General features: G+C 44.5%; 1 protein-coding gene across 1 annotated transcript in view; it reads right to left on the bottom strand.

The window, feature by feature from the left end:
- The window catches only part of LOC126470973 (angiotensin-converting enzyme-like), a 186,060-nt gene that overhangs the window by 27,800 nt on the left and 138,429 nt on the right, over positions 1–19,831 (bottom strand). The window contains exons 4-6 of the mRNA XM_050099019.1: positions 16,933–17,194; positions 14,716–14,824; positions 2,380–2,494 (exon numbers count right to left, since the gene is read on the bottom strand). Coding sequence (XP_049954976.1) covers positions 2,380–2,494; positions 14,716–14,824; positions 16,933–17,194 — 486 coding nt within the window. The remainder of the gene's footprint in view (positions 1–2,379; positions 2,495–14,715; positions 14,825–16,932; positions 17,195–19,831) is intronic.

The raw sequence follows: 19,831 nt of genomic DNA, 5'->3' as shown, positions 1-19,831 counted from the left end.
TAACATTATAGTGAACATAGAGGACTATACTTCAACAGCTTTGAGGCTATGTGGACCATACAGACGAGGAGCTTGTACCGCAGCCCATGGAAACTTAATTTAAGTAGATTTTAGTTCATGATTAAAGAACCCAGTTATTAATCGCGTGCAGTTTGTGTTTTAGAACGAGGCTACTGGCCAGCATCCAACATGCTCTCCGTGCTTCCCATGTTACAGCTCTTTAGAGACAATGAGACAGCATAAAAGCGTCTAAAGAGAATGCAACATACATATCGCAAGTGTGCATCCAATTTTGCAGATTTGACACCTGGATCATCAGTAACACTTCAACCTTGTCTTGGATAATCGATAGTTGCGATGACATGGTCGGCGTTATAAATGACAATCAGGTAAGGGTATAAAATCATAGATCATCGCTCCTCATTCATGTTAATCACGACAAAATAACGAAAACGGCTAGAGAGAAATGAGTCCTTATTTCTAATCAGTTCACTTTTGGATATTTGGCATTATGTCGATGAATGCCTGGAAAACGCTTAAGCCAAGAAAAAATCATTTCACGTACAAGATGTTGGCTTTCCGAACGCCGTTCTTGCGGAGATTGCCTTGTTGGAAGGTAGTATAAGAGATATACATAATGAAGTGTATGACATCGCCCACTGGAATTTCCTGGTCCAAGTTGCCTGGAAAGTGAAAGCCTTTGGAGCATACAGTATACCGTTTGTTCTAGCCACGCGGCAGGTTTGAAACGGCATCGACCAAAACCTGTAGTAATCTCGCTGTCCTCAGGCTGTTCAAAGCTTTCCACATGACAAAAAAAAATAGTTCAAATGGCTCTGAGCACTATGGGACTCAACTGCTGAGGTCATAAGTCCCCTAGAACTTAGAACTACTTAAACCTAACTAACCTAAGGACAACACACACATCCACGCCCGAGGCAGGATTCGAACCTGCGACCGTAGCAGTCGCGCGGTTCCAGACTGTAGCGCCAGAACCGCTCGGCAACCAGCGGCCGGCTCCACATGACACTTTTCGTCGGAGACCGGTGCTAAACATTCCAGTGCCCGCCATAAATCTGATCATATGAGTTATATATTGGGAACTAAAGCGGAGAGTACTTCTGACTTGACATAATGAATACGTAAATCTTTAAGGGGTGTCACAAAAACCAATGTAATCATTTCCACATTTGGTAAGTGTGGCCTAAATTTCCTGCATACGTGATGATTCCATCTGTCTTGAGATGCATGTGCGGTTTGATGCACTGGGGAACATTGACCACGAGCAGATGATATTTTGTAGTCACGAAGGAATGGAAGTGGCACGAATTGTGCTTTTGCTATAAAAACGATTTAAAGAAAGATATTTTTAAAGTAGCGCGGACAAAAAAGGTAACCTTTTTGCTTTATGGCGTCATGTGTCCGCAAAACAGACTGTGGACTGAGGAAAGTGGTCGGGGATTACAGACTCTGAAGAGAATCGATAAATTCTGTAGTTGTGCCATATTCTAAAGAAAGTGAATAATAATATGGCGGAAATCACGGTCTGGGATATGTAAGAAGCAATAAGTAATTTCTGTGGCAGACTGGATCAATACCTAGAGGATATTGGATGCAATTTGCCAACAATTTAAATTCAAAGTAACGTCCTCTTAAGGACAAGTCATAATGATTATATTTCTGATAGGATCCACACATCGCCGCGTTTTTCAGTCTTTGTATGGAGGATAATCTCTGGAACTACTATAAGAATTCTGCCGAATTTTCACACAACAACTGACTGACGAGGAAAGTTTGTAGATGTTATTTATTACCGCTACACCAGACAAGTCCTTCTGACGTAGATAATTAGTGCTACAGGTGTGAATCCAGGGCGGGTTGCTAATAAGTTTATTTTTTCGTAATGCTTCTAGTTTAAGAGTATATTTGAGAAGTTACCATTTCTTATTGTCAGCCTGTACATTACATTAGAGGTAGGTATGTATAGTTATTGCAGGAAAAAAATATCTCGAATAACTTTTCACAAAAGAAGCATACTAGGAAGAAAACTATGGCATCCTCTACAAGGCAATCTTAAGCAGATACATGATAAATCACTTACAATAGCAAGACTGCTAGCTTTATAACTGTGCAATGCATGTCTTATTACAAGCTATTTCATAGCACGTATTCTAAGAGTTAAGAAATACAGAGCCTAATGAAGCTAGTCCTAGTGCAAACGACGAATAAGTAAACATGACCGAGAAAAAGGAAAATTTCAATGCTTGGGCCGCTTCCTGACGCATGTCACGGCGGGTTGGAAGTATCCCAGGCGGTTGGCGATCATGCGCAGCACAATGAGGAGTGTAAGCAAGAGGCAGCAGTGCAGCGTGCCCTGACCGTCAGTTGAGGCGGAGTCGTTGGTGACGGACAGGCGCTGCAGGTGCTGCGGCACTGACGCCGCCAGGCTCACCGCGTCGCCCACTGCCTCCTGCAGTGCCGACGTCGCGCCCTCCTGCAGCACATCATCACGTCGCTACAGAAAAGATACGCAAGCTCCCAGGGTCGACACAGTTAAATGTATCTGCAACATTCCACTGCGCTATTTTCGAGTCGACAATATAAACAAGATGACAGAAGTCGTGGGACAGCGATATACACATATACAGATGACGGTGGTATCGTGTACACAAGTCATAAAAGGGCAGTGTATTTGAGGAGTTGTCATTTGTAATCAGGTGTATCATGTGAAAAGGTTCACTTTGAAAGCGGAATGGTAGTTGGCGCTAGACGCATTGGAAGTTCCCTCACCACAGACAATGCAGTGGCCGACGACCATCACTTAACGACCGAGAGAAGTGGCGTTTGCATTGAGTTGTCAGTGCTAACAGTCAAGCAACACTGCGCGAAATAGCCGCGGTAATCGAGATGGGACGTACATCGAACGTACCCGTCAGGCCAGTGCGGAGAAATGCGGCGTCAATGGGTTATGGCAGCAGATGACTGGAGCGAGTGTCTTTCCTAACTGCACGACATCGCCTGCAGCGCCTCTCCTGGGCTCGTCACCATATCGGTTAGACATCTACATCCACATTTACATCCATACTCCGCAAGCCACCTGACGGTGTGTGGCGGAGGGTACCTTGAGTACCTCTATCGGTTCTCCCTTCTATTCCAGTCTCGTATTGTTCGTGGAAAGAAGAATTGTCGGTATGCCTCTGTGTGGGCTCTAATCTCCCTGACTGTATCCTCATGGTCTCTTCGCGATATGTACGTAAGAGGGAGCAATATACTGCTTGAATCCTCGGTGAAGGTATGTTATCGAAACTTTAAAAAAAGCCCGTACCGCGCTACTGAGCGTCTCTCCTGCAGAGTCTTCCACTGGAGTTTATCTATCATCTTCGTAACGCTTCCACGATTACTAAATGATCCTGTAACGAAGCGCGCTGCTTTCCGTTGGATCTTCTCTATCTCTTCTGTCAACCCTATCTGGTACGGATTCCACACTGCTGAGCAGTATTCAAGCAGTGGGCGAACAAGCGTACTGTAACCTACTTCCTTTGTTTTCGGATTGCATTTCCTTAGGATTCTTCCAATGAATCTCAGTCTGGCATCTGCTTTACGAACGATCAACTTTATATGATCATTCCATTTTAAAACACTCCTAATGCGTACTCCCAGATAATTTATGGAATTAACCGCTTACAGTTGCTGACCTGCTATATTGTAGCTAAATGATAAGGGATCTTTCTTTCTATGTATTCGCAGCACATTACACTTGTCTACATTGAGATTCAATGGCCATTCCCTGCACCATGCGTCAATTCGCTGCAGGTCCTCCTGCATTTCAGTACAATTTTCCATTGTTACAACCTCTCGATATACCACAGCATCACCCGCAAAAAGCCTCAGTGAACTTCCGATGTCATCCACAAGGTCATTTATGTATATTGTGAATAGCAACGGTGCTAACACTACCCTACAGCACACCTGAAATCACTTTTACTTCGGAAGACTTCTCTCCATTGAGAATGACATGTTGCGTTCTATTATCTAGGAACTCTACAATACAATCACACAATTGGTCTGATAATCCATATGATCTTACCTTGTTCATTAAACGACTGCGGGGAACTGTATCGAACGCCTTGCGGAAGTCAAGAAGCACGGCATTTACCTGGGAACCCGTGTCTGTGGCCCTCTGAGTCTCGTAGACGAATAGCGCGAGCTGGGTTTCACACGATCGCCTTTTTCGAAACCCATGCTGATTCCTACAGAGTAGATTTCTAGTCTCCAGAAAAGTCATTATACTCGAACATAATACGTGTTCCAAAATTCTACAACTGATAGATGTTAGAGTTATAAGTCTATAGTTCTGCACATCTGTTCGACGTCCCTTCTTGAAAACGGGGATGACCTATACCCTTTTCCAATCCTTTGGAACGCAACGCTCTTCTAGAGACCTACGGTAAACCGCTGCAAGAAAGGGGCAAGTTCCTTCGCGTACTCTGTGTAAAATCAAACTGGTATCCCATCAGGTTCAGCGGTATTTCCTCTTTTGAGCGATTTTAATTGTTTCTCCATCCCTCTGTCATCTATTTCGATATGTATCATTTTGTCATCTGTGCGACAGTCTAGAGAAGGAACTACAGTGCAGTCTTCCTCCGTGAAACAGCTTTGGAAAAAGACATTTAGTATTTCGGCCTTTAGTCTGTAATCCTCTGTTTCAGTACCATTTTGGTCACAGAGTGTCTGGACACTTTGTTTTGATCCACCTACCGCTTTGACATAAGATCAAAATTTCTTAGGATTTTCTGCCAAGTCAGTACATAGAACTTTACTTTCGAATTCATTGAACGCCTCTCGCATAGCCCCCCTCACACCACATTTCGCTTCGCGTAATTTTTGTTTGTCTGCAAGGCTTTGGCTATGTTTATGTTTGCTGTGAAGTTCCCTTTGCTTCCGCAGCAGTTTTCTAACTCGGTTGTTGTACCACGGTGGCTCTTTTCCATCTCTTACGATCTTGCTTGGCACATACTCATCTAACACATATTGTACGAGGTTTTGAACTTTGTCCACTGATCCTCAACACTATCTGCACTTGAGACAAAACTTTTGTGTTGAGCCATCAGGTACTCTGAAATCTGCTTTTTGTCACTTTTGCTAAACAGAAAAATCTTCCTACCTTTTTTAATATTTCTATTTACGGCAGAAATCATCGTTGCAGTAACCGCTTTATGATCGCTGATTCCCTGTTCTGCGTTAACTGTTTCAAATAGTTCGGGTCTGTTTGTCACCAGAAGGTCTAATATATTATCGCTACGAGCCGGTTCTCTGTTTAACTGCTCAAGGTAGTTTTCAGATAAAGCACTTAAAAAAATTTCACTGGATTCTTTGTCCCTGCCACCCGTTATGAATGTTTGAGTCTCCCAGTCTATATCCGGCAAATTAAAATCTCCACCCAGAACTATAACGTGGTGGGGAAATCTACTTGAAATATTTTCCAAATTATCCTTCAGGTGCTCAGCCACAACAGCTGCTGAGCCAGGGGGCCTATAGAGGCTAGAAAATCGTAGCCTTTTCAGATGAGTCCCGACTTTATTTGGTAAGAGCCGATGATAGGGCCTGAGTATGGCGCAGACCCCACGGAGACGTGGACCCAAGTTGTCAACAAGGCAACGTGTAAGCTGGTGGCAACTCTTTAATGGAGTGAGCTGTGTTTACATGGAATCGACTGGGTCCTCTGGTCCAACTGAACCGATCATTCATTGGAAATAATTATGTTCGGCTACTTGGAGACCATCTGCAGACTTCATGTTCCCAAACAACGATGAAATTTTTATGATGACAATGCGCCATGTCATTTGGTGACAAATATTCGCGGTTTGTTTGAAAAACATTCTGGACAGTTCGATCGAATTATTTCACCACCAAGATTGCCCACCGTGAATCCCATCGAACATTTATCGGACGTAATCGCGAAGTCAGTTCGTGCACAAGCTCCTACACTGGCAACACTTTCGCAATTATGGACGGCTATGGAGGGAGCATAGCTCTATATCTTCAGAGGTCTTCCAGCGACTTGTTGAGTCCAGGCCACGTAGAGTTGCTGCACTATACCGGGCAAAAGGAAACCGCACACGACATTAGGAGGTATACAATGACTTTTGTCACCTCAGTATATTTTGCTGTCAGTGTATGGGCACTTAGACTCTGCACCGAGCGTAGCACCATAGTGGTAAGTCGCCGACAGAGGAGTGTTCTCCTGGCGCAATCGCGGGCTTTCGTCACCACTTCTGGGGTCTCAGCTCATGATTCCCGGAGTATACCAGACCGACATTGCTATTAAGTATCGTATCTCAAAATATTTGCCGAAAACTGGAAGACTAGAGACAGTGAGTGATATATTATTGGAGGAAATACTCACCTTGAAAGAGCACAAAAACTGAGGAATGAAATCATGGCAACGGGACTGGGGCTGTTGCTGAACGGACCTAAGCGTATATACTCTGAGTTAGGAAAAATCACAACAGGCAGGAGCTGTGTGACATAAAAGAAAGTCGATAGGTGTGTTTCTACATCTGTAAGATGAAGTTTGTTTCAATTTCGCGCCAGTCGCATAAGAATGGCGCTAGTAGCGTTATTATGAAGATGAAAATCTGGTTACTCGCTGTGACGGTCGTGACGTTGGTTGCTTTGGAGATTGATGTGGTGAGCTGATGCCATTAAGGCGATAACGACTTCGTTATCAACAATTCACACGAGGTCATGTAACAGGTCGAGGGTGGACGTTCCTTCTGCGATACTGCAGAAACACTTGGCAGAAATGTAGCCACTGTACATGACTGCTGGTAGCGGTGGTCATGAGACTGAGCGGTCGCAAGGAGACTGGGCTGCTCCAGATGCCACGTAGCACTACCAAGAGGGAAGACCATAATGTTCGGTGCATGGCTAATGGTGCATCGTACTGTCTCTGAAGCAGTAATCTGAGCAGCGGTGGCACCACAGTGATCCAACGAACTGTTACAAATCGGTTACGTCAAGGACAACTCCGAGCCAGACACCCTGTAGTGTGCATTTCACTGGCCCCAAACCACCACCATTTGCGACTTCAGTGGTGCCAGGCGAGGGGCCATTGGAGGGCATGGTGGAGGTCTGTTATGTTTTTTGATGAAATCTGGTTCTGCTTCGGTGGCATTGATCGCACTGTGATGGCCAGCTGAGGGCTCCAATAAACCTGTTTACGTGCTGGCCATACTGGACCTACACGTGGGTTTATGGTGTCGGATGATGATTTCGTATGACAGTAGGAGCACTGTTATGTTTATCCCACGAATACTGACTGTAAATTTGTACGTCTGTCTTATTTTTCGACCTGTTGTGCTGCCATTCATGAACTGCATTACATATGCTGTTTTTCAACACGATAACGCCCACCCACATACTGCTGTTGTAGCCCAAGATGTTCTGCAGAGTGTTGACATGTTACCTTAGCCTGCGCGATCACCAGGTCTGTCTTCAGTCTAGCGCATATGGGCCATCATCGAACGATAACTCCTGCGTCATGCACAAAAAGCATTAACCGTCCCTATATAGATCGAACAAGTGCTCGTACCTCCCACAAACTAGCATCCGGACTTGTACAAAACGATGCATGCACGTTTTCATACCTGCGTTCAACATTCTGATGGTTAAGCCGGCTACTAATGTACAGCATTTCATATTTGCAATGGCTTATCTCGCTCTTACATTAACCTGTGATCTAGCAATGTTAATCACTAAAATATCTCACATAGTCAAATGTATTCGCTAAACTTCATTTACATTAATTACTTTTAGATGTTGCGATTTTTTCCGTCACTGTATATTTTTCCCCAACAGAAGAGAAAAGAGGAGGATAAAACATTTCAATGACAGCTGGAACATGTTTCATTTCTCGACTGGCCAAGGGCCATAGCCAACACATTTGCTGCGTGTAAAGTTCAGTCGGGAGGGTGATTGTGACTATGGAGAGAGAGAGAGAGAGAGAGAGAGAGAGAGAGAGAGACCCCAGAACAAGTACTTTTACACAGCGACCGTTGGTCGCAGGAAAGCTGACTAGCGTGCTCGCACGGGACCTAGAGCAATTACTTACAGACCAGATGTTGCAGACCGATCTCAGCGACAGTGAAGATAGAACATTTACAGTGTTACGTAAAGATTACGTAAGAATACACAGTAAGAAATAGTATATCTTGCTGAATAATACTCAGTATTGTAGAACACTCAGTATAATATTGTTTACTGAAACTGAACTACACTTCTAGAGCAATCACTACATACACACAAAGAAAACAAATAACATGTAGACGACTATTCATCAAGAGCGTCGGTGAGGTCCGTCGGAGCTGGTCCTAGCTCGGCGAGGAACTGGTTGTACTGCTGCTGCGCTGGCCTTAAAAAGCCGGCGGAGGTCGGCGGAGTACTTCAACTTTCCCTGTGTCTGTGAGGCGACCTCTGCAGAAAAAGGTTCGCATTAGTCTCTAGCAAGTTCTGTTTACGAGGGGCGTTCAGAAAGTAAGCTCCGATCGGTCGCGAAATGGAAACGACTATGAAAATCCGATAAAGCTTCGCACAGATGTGTTAGGTAGTGTCTCTAGTATAACCCCAGTTAGCATCACGTCGCTCTTCTCATTTCTGAGCTCGCAGTGAGTGCGTAAAGATGTCTAGAAAATAGTGTCTGCCGCCAAGTACGAGGGCCTGGTGAGAAATTTCGCCTGAAGCTATGCAGCTAACATTACATAACTGTCGTGCTGTTTCGTCTTCACGACAATTCTCAGCCGCATTCTGCAGGGGCAATGAAGATGCTCCTGCATCGTTTTCAAATGGAAATGTTAGATTACCCACAATACAGTCCGCAATTGTCTCCCCCTGAGTTTCATCTCTGGTCACATGAACCGCTGTCTTTGAAAACAACATTTTGACACAGACAACGAGGTGTAGGCCAGCGTGGAGAATTGGCGGAAAGCACTGGCGGCTGCCTTCTATGATGAGGCTATTGAAAAGTTGGTACAACGCTATGACAAAAGTCTAAGTCAGAACGGCGACTACGTAGAGAAGTAGCTGAAAGGTGTAGCTAATTGTTACAAGTAAAACATTTCTGATGTTCACTGTGGTTTCAAATTGGCAATCAATCGGAGCTTACTTTCTGAACCGGCCTCGTATTTTGAAGAATTGGTTTCCTCTTGGTTGCGCCTGCAACTGCTTGTGTATGTTATATGGTACACAGGGGTGTCTTGAGTGTAGTCTGCCTGGCAGGGGCCGTCTGTGGCAGACGTAACACTTGCTGTTTAAGCATAGAAGGCCCTTGACCAGAGAGTTTACGTTAACTGCACACAGTCAACCTATTCCATTCTACGCTATACACAACCCGTTATTTGTAACGAGTGGCCCTCGGTCACATAATGTAAACTACCATGTTCTATGTTGAATCTGTTAACTTTTCTTGTTGTAAAGTGGTATAACGCATTGTACACTCCTGGAAATTGAAATAAGAACACCGTGAATTCATTGTCCCAGGAAGGGGAAACTTTATTGACACATTCCTGGGGTCATATACATCACATGATCACACTGACAGAACCACAGGCACATAGACACAGGCAACAGAGCATGCACAATGTCGGCACTAGTACAGTGTATATCCACCTTTCGCAGCAATGCAGGCTGCTATTCTCCCATGGAGACGATCGTAGAGATGCTGGATGTAGTCCTGTGGAACGACTTGCCATGCCATTTCCACCTGGCGCCTCAGTTGGACCAGCGTTCGTGCTGGACGTGCAGACCGCGTGAGACGACGCTTCATCCAGTTCCAAACATGCTCAATGGGGGACAGATCCGGAGATCTTGCTGGCCAGGGTAGTTGACTTACACCTTCTAGAGCACGTTGGGTGGCACGGGATACATGCGGACGTGCATTGTCCTGTTGGAACAGCAAGTTCCCTTGCCGGTCTAGGAATGGTAGAACGATGGGTTCGATGACGGTTTGGATGTACCGTGCACTATTCAGTGTCCCCTCGACGATCACCAGTGGTGTACGGCCAGTGTAGGAGATCGCTCCCCACACCATGATGCCGGGTGTTGGCCCTGTGTGCCTCGGTCGTATGCAGTCCTGATTGTGGCGCTCACCTGCACGGCGCCAAACACGCATACGACCATCATTGGCACCAAGGCAGAAGCGACTCTCATCGCTGAAGACGACACGTCTCCATTCGTCCCTCCATTCACGCCTGTCGCGACACCACTGGAGGCGGGCTGCACGATGTTGGGGCGTGAGCGGAAGACGGCCTAACGGTCTGCGGGACCGTAGCCCAGCTTCATGGAGACGGTTGCGAATGATCCTCGCCGATACCCCAGGAGCAACTGTGTCCCTAATTTGCTGGGAAGTGGCGGTGCAGTCCCCTACGGCACTGCGTAGGATCCTACGGTCTTGGCGTGCATCCGTGCGTCGCTGCGGTCCGGTCCCTGGTCGACGGGCACGTGCACCTTCCGCCGACCACTGGCGACAACATCGATGTACTGTGGAGACCTCACGCCCCACGTGTTGAGCAATTCGGCGGTACGTCCACCCGGCCTCCCGCATGCCCACTATACGCCCTCGCTCAAAGTCCGTCAACTGCACATACGGTTCACGTCCACGCTGTCGCGGCATGCTACCAGTGTTAAAGACTGCGATGGAGCTCCGTATGCCACGGCAAACTGGCTGACACTGACGGCGGCGGTGCACAAATGCTGCGCAGCTAGCGCCATTCGACGGCCAACACCGCGGTTCCTGGTGTGTCCGCTGTGCCGTGTGATCATTGCTTGTACAACCCTTTCGCAGTGTCCGGAGCAAGTATGGTGGGTCTGACACACTGGTGTCAATGTGTTCTTTTTTCCATTTCCAGGAGTGTATTTCCATAGTTCTGAAAACACTCGCGGTGGTTAAGTGAAACACGTGAAATAAAGAAAAAGATACGTGCGTCTTTTGACGGCTCTACAATTTTAACAAGCTACCATGTAGAGTAGGTGGAACGGAGAAATTAATCTAGATGCAGAACTACCCCATCTGAAGACGAGAAGCTTAAAGAATTGTTTTAGCCCTCACCATTCGATTACAGTAAGTAGCAGATCGCGCGGTAAATGTCGAGGAGCGAGAGACTCCAAATTTTTCTGAGGTATTCCCTCCTGGACACCATCGGCGATAACATTCTACAAATCTAAACTCTTATATCTTACTTTTATCTAATCTTCTACGTTCATAAATTGTAAATTTTAACAAACTCCTATTCCTAGTTAGTTTTAAGTTTCCAAGTATACAAAGCTGCAACTTTTTTAAAACACTAATGAAACAAATAGACTTCATTTCAAACATCCAGTATATACGATTTAATACTGAGAAAACTCGAGCCTCTATTAATCAATAGGTGGCAGGTCAACTATAAATTTTAACAAATAAACTCGCCATGAGGAACTCTAATCTCTTTCCTAGCGTTTATCCCGTAGTACGCGGGCGCTATTTTTATGATTTAGCGAAAGTGATTTTTATTTCAACTTAGTAGCCACGTTTCCTTCCTGTCCTCCAGCCATCAGTTAACCCAAGGAGGGAAGCCAAGTGCACCATCTGTTTATGAAGCGTGTAAACATTGTTCTGTGTGTTACCTTACTTCTAACTGCGTCTGTGCCTTAAACTATAAGCTTAAGTATTAGTCATTCTCTTTAAACAGCACACTGGTAGCTGTAGATGATGTAGAAGCGGTAGCATTCAATCATGTGATTACACTGCTGACGTAATTCACGGCAGTAAAATGTGTTCGTGTCAATCAGATCTGTCGAATCAGCGCAGTAAAGTGGGTCGACCTGGAGACGTTACAGGACATCACAAAGCAGCTATCGTGTATGGACGTGCTCACGACCGCGCCGTAGGTATTACCACGAATTGTTGGTGTATCAGCCGCGCGGCGTGGCCGCGCGGTTTGAGCCTCCATGTCACGGATTGCGCGGCCCCTCCCGCCGGAGGTTCGAGTCCTCCCTCGGGCACGGGTGTGATTGTATGTGTGTGTGTGTGTGTGTGTGTGTGTGTGTGTGTGTTGTTCTTAGCATAACTTAGTTTAAGTAGTGTGAAAGTGTCGGGACCGATGACCTCAGCAGTTTCGTCCCTTAGGAATTCACACACATTTAAACATTTGTTGGTGTATCAGTGCAGTCTGTCCAACATATCCACTAGAAGTGACATCTCCATTATGTCCCACAAATGTTTGATTGGATTCACGTCGGGCGATCTGGGCAGCCAAACCATTCGCTCGAACTGTCCAGAATGTTTTTCAAACCGATCGCGAACAATTGTCGCCCGGTGACATGGCCCATTGTCACCCATAATAATTCCATCAAAATGGTCTCCAAGTAGCCGAAAATTACCATTGCTAGTAAATTATCGGTTCAGTTGGACCAGAGGATCCAGTCCATTCCATGAGAACACTGCCCACACCATTATGGAGCCACCACCAGCTTGCACGTTGCCTTGTTGACAACTTGGGTCCACATCTTCGTGGGGTCTGTGCCACACTCGAACCCTACCATCAGCTCTTACAACTGAAATCAGCACTCACCTTACCAGGCCACAGTTTTCCAGCTGTTTAGGTTCCAACCGAAGCAGTCATGAGCACAGCAGAGGCGCTGCAGGCGATGTCGTGCTGTTATCAAAGTCACTCGCATCGGTCGTTGCTGCTATGGACGATTAACGCCAAATTTGGCTGCACTGTCCTAATGGACACGTTCATCGTACCTCCTCATTGATTTCTGCGGTTATTTCACCTAGTGTAGCTTGTCTATTAGCTAATGACATCTCCACGCAAACGCCGCTACTCTTGGTCGTCCGCGATTCTCAAAGCTGTACGAACAGGACGGTTTGACGAATGCTGATGCACCTTGTTACACTTCGACTACCGGAACTCGAATCTCCTAATAAATTAGCTGATCTTAATCCCATATGCATTATGGGAGCACTTGGAACGGAAGGTAAAACTGAGCAGTCAACAAACCCGCAATTTTGCAGGTCAACGGAATGTAATCATCAATGACTGTTATACAGGAAAAATCTGTGAACTCTCTTCCTCACCAGGCTGAGGTCATTATCGATGCAGGAGGCGCAGTTACACGGAGTAAGTGTGAAGCTTCCTACGTGATATGCTTATTTTATGAGGGTGATATTAGGGACCAGCCCAGCATATCAGTAAACGAATGTGGGAAACCACCTAAAAACTATGCTCAGGCTGATAGGCGAACCACAACAATGGCCGTCAGCCCATCACATGGATTTATCTTGGGCTATTCTATCTTCCTGTATCGCGAGCTACCGCGGAGCACATTAATCTGTACGAGCAGGTCATCGACAAGATTCCTTGAGAGAACTAAATAATGAAACATACACATTATGTCTTTTCGATATCTATGGTAAATCAGTCGTCGTCAGATTATACTGAAACATGTGTAACATTTTTTACGCAAATCAATATTTACGAAGCTATTGGTACTTTTCTATAGCTTGCAAGTGACAAGCTGTAAGATCATAAAAATAACTGATTCGAGCGCAAAATGTTCGTAGTTTAAATATTTAATGGAGCTGATTGGTCTGAACGAAGCACGATGGTCATAAAATGCACGGAAAGGCGAAAGTCCACAAGACACGTTACTACCCATCACAGCGTTATGGACACTGAACTCCTTTATGTATTGAATACGAGTTAGCATCCCTAAGTTCCTTAGAATTTAGTGATTCTTTACTTAACTAAAACTTACAATACATAATAAAGAACAGCGTGTATTAAGCAAAAAAATCAATGTTAACAAACAGCATGCAAAAATCGAATAAGGAGATCATTTTTGTAGTAAGCTCTAGTTCTTAACATTAATACGGAAATAATATTTTTGGGCGATAGACGAGCAAGTGACTGCACAGTAATCGGTTATAGATAGTCAAAGAGCATTACACTGAACTGTTAAAAGTGGTAGCTTCACATTTCATCATTCACCTTCTCAAATTAAGGAAACAACTGGAAAACTAATTCTGCGTTATGCGGCGGGTATTTGAGCCCTACCCCTCACGTGAATGAGCCCAGTCTCTCAACCAAGTGCCGTAAAACTGTCTACAGTATTGGTGTAATGGTATGCTTAGTGCAACTGTGTAATATATGTTCCATTTCAGACCGGCTGTTCATTCCTGCACATAAGTTTGTAAGAAATATATTGTCCTCTCAGTTTGAGGAATGAGCTCCTAAGGTTTGTCCCTATAGTTTCAATATACCCTGTGATGTTTCATTTTTAGGCGACTTACAAACACACAGGTTGACTATAGTAACATTCTATATGGCAGCTGTGGCCATCCTTATAACTTACCTGGGCCACAATCGAAAAGACGAAAGTTTTTGGGCCGCACGTAATATACTTAACGCTAACAACAACCACTGAGGCAAAAAAAAAGTATGGGGACGGTCGGAGTTGTATAGTTAACACCTTTAAGTAATTTAATACTTATTAATTTACAATTCATTATTCTAAAAAGCAAGATGGAATTAATTTCACATTTTATGTATGAGATTTCACTGTTATGCCCTCTTCTTCGGCCGTTTTGTTTCTTGCTTTGAGCCACATACGTTTCGCGCGTCGTGGATTGGACACCTCTGCCTTAGGTCAATTGCAGTTACATGTAGCATATCTTACCCGGAAAATAGTGGGCTGATTTTCATAGGCCATGTAGTACTCTATGTGTCCCATCTCATGGTGGATGACTTCATAATCTTCTCTTGAGACTTCTGCGCAGTAAAGCATTCTGCAGAAAAGCAAAGTAAATCTGAAATTACTTTCCATTGTTTAAGAAGCAAACTCGTCAAATTCTGAAAAAAACGAAATTTCGGTCCTATTGGAAATCTAAGTGATTCTTCAAATGCTTGTTTCGAAAGCAGATTATTTTCCGGCACAGTAACACAAACTGAAACAAGAAATTAGATGTTTCGGCCATAACATGCCATCTTGAGCAATGGTGCAGGAAAATTAACTACTTTCAAAACCAGCCTTGAAGTATGCAAATATCGTGAGTACTAAAGCTCTAAAAGCTCCTAGGAGTAAATATGAAAGAAACTGAAATTTACAACATGATGAAACATTGTTGTGTCCAAATAAAGGTATATTTATTTTTCAGTATAAATGTAGTGTTGATGTCATATTAGTCTCTTGAAGGATTACGGAAGGGAACACCCGTGTGCGCTTAACGTGAAAGGATGAAATTCTAGCAAGAAACCTCAGCGCCAGCCTTTCTACTAACAAAGGGAGTGCGTTACCTTGAACGCTCAAAACAACACAAAAATATCCTTAGAATATAAATCGCTCATCCCTAAAACAGTGGTACGAGCCATTTGCGTGCAAAACTGCACGACTTACGTCGGGAGACGTGTGGATAATCACCTACTGAAGGTCTAAAAGAGGAACTTTGGTAACATAAGAAACAAAATAGCAATATAACAAGACCAAAAACACATACATTTCAATATCATGACTTATCGCTTTATTTCCCTCTGCTTAAAATGATAACGCTATCTGAACAGTAAACTTTTTCGATCGACCTGATAGAGTCTCACAGTTATCCAGTATTGAATGAGCTGATATGAGATATCAATAAAGTGGTCAAAGAAAAGTTGAACAGAACAATATGCACATCCGATTAAAGCAACTTTTTCACATTCAACCTGACTTTTGCATTCAAGCAATCCACTGTCAAATGCCACACTAATTACAGTTTTAAGCAATGACATTGGTATGTCAGTGACATAACCTGTCTTTCTCAAGCATATTGTAACATACGCTTGCATTTCATCGCAGAAAGATGATTATTTAGCGCAGAGTGAAGTTTGATGATGAAATGACGATCGTGCAATTTTTTGCAGTTTTTCACATTCTTGTGTTACAAAATCAACGGCTCTTCTCAGCAGAGATTATATTGCCTAAAGAAGTAAACATCAAGAACTTGGCAATATTTTGTTGTCTTCTGCATGTTTTTGGTCTTCTTTTATCGATAGTTTCCTTTCTTCTTGTTATCAAAGTTCCTCTCGTGGACCTCGAATAGCTCATCATTCAAATGTCTCCTGTGTTTTGCATGCGAGTGGCTCATACCATTGCCTTTGGGACGAACGATTATATTTCAAGCACACTTCCCCGTGGTTCTGAGCTTTCGAGGTCACGCACTTTTTTGTAAGACTAAGAGGGTTAGTGGACTATTAAGTTCTGGGTTCCCCGTACAGGGCCACAAAGTGCAACTGCATTTGGCTTGGGGTGAGTTAAACAGTTTCAGTCCTTTTGGGGGCTGTGAAAGAGTAAGGTAGCGGTATAACTTTTGTACGTACGGCGTACAACAGCTTTCCCGCTAGAAGATCACGGAGCTTAATAACATTTTGCGAGTAACGTTAAGCTGGTGTCTGGAAAATCTGTAAGCTCGTTTGGTGAGAGAATTTAATTACCGAACCAATGAACATTAACTTGGTGCATAGTGGTTATAAAAGCATTCTATTACTGGTATCTGTTACAACTACCGAATTTAATGATGAGTTTTTGCATATATCTACCTGTGAACTAAGTAAAAATATTTCAATTGAAAATATAAGCTCTCGTGTAGTCTTGCAATCCATTTCCATCAACTCTAGCTGTTTTTAGTATTTTTCAGTAGTTAAAATTAATGCTAATGTAGTTACGATATCACATTTCGAAAACTGGATCTACTTTTGCACTGTTATGTTACTAATCTCTACACTGTGTATCAAATGAGCCAAAGACTTTAAAATCCTACCGCTCTTTCTGAAAGATGAGTACGTTCGGATGGATGGTGTAGTTTTCCCTTTGGCCTCTGTGTGAGCTTCTCGGTTACTTGTTGCACTTGCAATGGCTTACCTGTAGTCGTGATCCTGGAACATGTTGGCAGCGGTACCGTGGCAGTTCACGTTTCCGAGGGCGGTGCGCTCGAAGCGCGACCGCTTCCAGAAGGATTCCGGCATCTTGGGCAGCCCCATGGACACGTACATGTCCTCGGCGGAGCGCACCATCGACATCACGGTTACACCGTGCTGGCGCAACATACGGCCGATATCGAACTGGCTCGCCGACGGCATCACCACGTCGGTCAGTGCTGCCCAGTTCTGTGCCCACATGTTTCCTGCGAGCACACGGGTGACAATCGTTAGTAGTGAGGAGTTCTACCTCGATTGAGAAAGAGTTTGAGGTGCCTGTAGTTAAATCGAGTTATACACAGCTGAATCGTCGAAAGATAGCAAGAGCGCCCCGGTTTAATGCAGCAAGCGTAAAAATAGTGAAGACATTTGCGACGTACTTGTTCACGTATTTATAATTTTCTTTCAGCTATCTTGTACTCGTATCTGTACTTATTACTGCGATAGTACTGCAGTTGTTCCCAAGGTGGAGAGGTATTTTGTTATAGTTAGATCATTTTCTCGCTCTATGTCAGGATGGGAGGTAGGCTAACCAATCACTCGCGTTAGACCACACGGGGAAGTACGAACTACCTGTGTCTCAAATTTGTTCATTATTTAGACCGATTCCAGTGTTAAACGTAACAGTACCCAGTGCGGATGATTGTGTAATTTTTGCTGCATGTATCATCTTTCATTTTACTTATCACTAATATTCTTGGCATTTAGTGAAAAATTATAAATAACGTGTACGGCCTAATAGAACCGGAACTGTACGATGATGAATGAGACAGCTGGAATTTATTTAATGAACGCTTAGTCTTAGCTCGGAGAAATCACCTAAGGTAGGCTACATTCGGTTTTGTTAAGCAATGTGGTACAGTGGGACATATACACTGCTTGACAAAAAAACTGAAGCACACAGAAGAAGCCTCTGATGTCAGTGTAACTTCGTACACGAACACACCATCAGCGGGTATTAACCGATCACAGTTGCGATTCACTGTGACAGGCATAATAGCCACCGGCGTACCTTTGTGATGTTCTTGTTTGGTGTTGTTCATGTTTAGTGTTGTTACCAGCCCTTGGCGAGTATATAAGGGATACGAACAGTGTGAGGTGCTGTGTGATCACTGTGGAGGACACAGAGATGCCGCATACTCGTTCGAGGCTACGTTATCAGCACCTGACAGAGTTTGAAAGGGGACGCAGTCTGGGTCTTCATCTGGCCGCCTGATCGGATCGTGCAGTACCCAGATTTGTGGGACATTCTGATGCGAGAGTGGCTCAAAGGATCACCGTTTTGTTCACCAAGCACATAGTAACCCCTTCGCATCTACGCCTGCCATCCGAGAACAAATAGCAAACTTCCTGCTACATTTTGTGCCATTCAGCAAGACTGGTCTGAGATCAGTAGCAGCCGGACTAGGGAATTACCGTGACATGAGTAGCATGCCAGTAATCCCACAATACAAACGGCTGCGATTGGAGCGGTGCCGTGCCCAGGAAGCATGGATTGCTGACCAATAGCGCCACAATGTGTTCAGTGATGAATCTCCGTTTGGCACTCTCCTGGATAACCATCGTCTGCGAGTATGTCAGAGACCTATGGAGAGATCCAATTCTTCCAATGTTTTGAAGAGAGATAGCGGTGTTCATCATGTTGTAATGTTGTGGGGAGTCGTTGGGCACGACTTCAGGTCACGACTGGCAGTGATTGAGGGACCCGTGACGGGACAACACTACGTCCCGACATCCATCGTCCTCGTGTATTACCTCTCATGCCACAGTATCATTGGGCGATTTTTTTAAGCATAAAAACCCGTGAAGACTATTTAGAATAATTCTAGTCTGCATACGGCACGAGTCTACGTGATGCTGAGGTACCCCCGTGGCCAGCATTATCTCCGGATCTCCAAAGCTAATCAACATGTATGGGACCAGCCGAGAAGTCAAATTCGGTCCAGTGTCAGTACCCAGGATATCAAGGACCAGTTACAACAGGAGAGGTTACAGCGGTTTCATTCCACCTTTCCGCTGGCCAATGTGGCCGAGCGGTTCTAGGCGCTGCAGTCTGGACCGCTACAGTCTCAGGTTCGAATCCTGCCTCGCCCATGGATGTGTGTGATGTCCTTAGGTTAGTTAGGTTTAAGTAGTTCGAAGTTCTAGGGGACTGATGACCTCAGATATTGAGTCCCATAGTGCTCAGAGCCATTTGAACCACTTGAAGCACCTTTCCCAGCTGAATCAGTGCAAGCGTCAAGGAAACGCTGATGCAACGTCGTGCTGACAAGTTGGATTAACTTTCATTTTGTTTCCCTCTCTTCTTCTTAGGGTTTCATCCCCAGGCAGTTTATATTTCTCGGCGAAGTGAACTGTCAGATTCATGGCACCTTAAATATTACGGGTCAAAATCATACAGATCGTTATGAATTCTAAATTAAGTATTCTGAGAGCAAGGAACTAGTGGTCGGAAATAAGAATTTTGTTCTTAATTGACATAAATGACTTACAATATCAGTCGCAACACCACCTTATAACAGCTAATTACAGTGACGACTGCCGGCTGCTATGGATGCTTCACAACGGCACAGAAAATGTTTGCATATTTTCTCAAATATTCCTATTTTATCTTGCACAATGTGACAGGTAGCTACGAGCCAACCGAGCGTTTCCTCTCCTACTTCTACTGGCGTTTCACAAGCCAGCGGCTTCATTTAACCTCATAAGGAAAGATCCACCACTGTTACAACATAGACCGCTACGGTTGCAGGTTCCAATCCTGCCTCGGGCATGGATGTGTGTGATGTCATTAGGTTAGTGAGGTTTAAGCAGTTCTAAGTTCTAGGGGACTGATGACCACA

This window comes from Schistocerca serialis, chromosome 3 (genome assembly GCF_023864345.2).
Source record: "Schistocerca serialis cubense isolate TAMUIC-IGC-003099 chromosome 3, iqSchSeri2.2, whole genome shotgun sequence".
Lineage (NCBI taxonomy): Eukaryota > Metazoa > Arthropoda > Insecta > Orthoptera > Acrididae > Schistocerca > Schistocerca serialis.
Note: the sequence above shows the minus strand (reverse complement) of the source record. Positions and strands in the feature narration are given on the sequence as shown.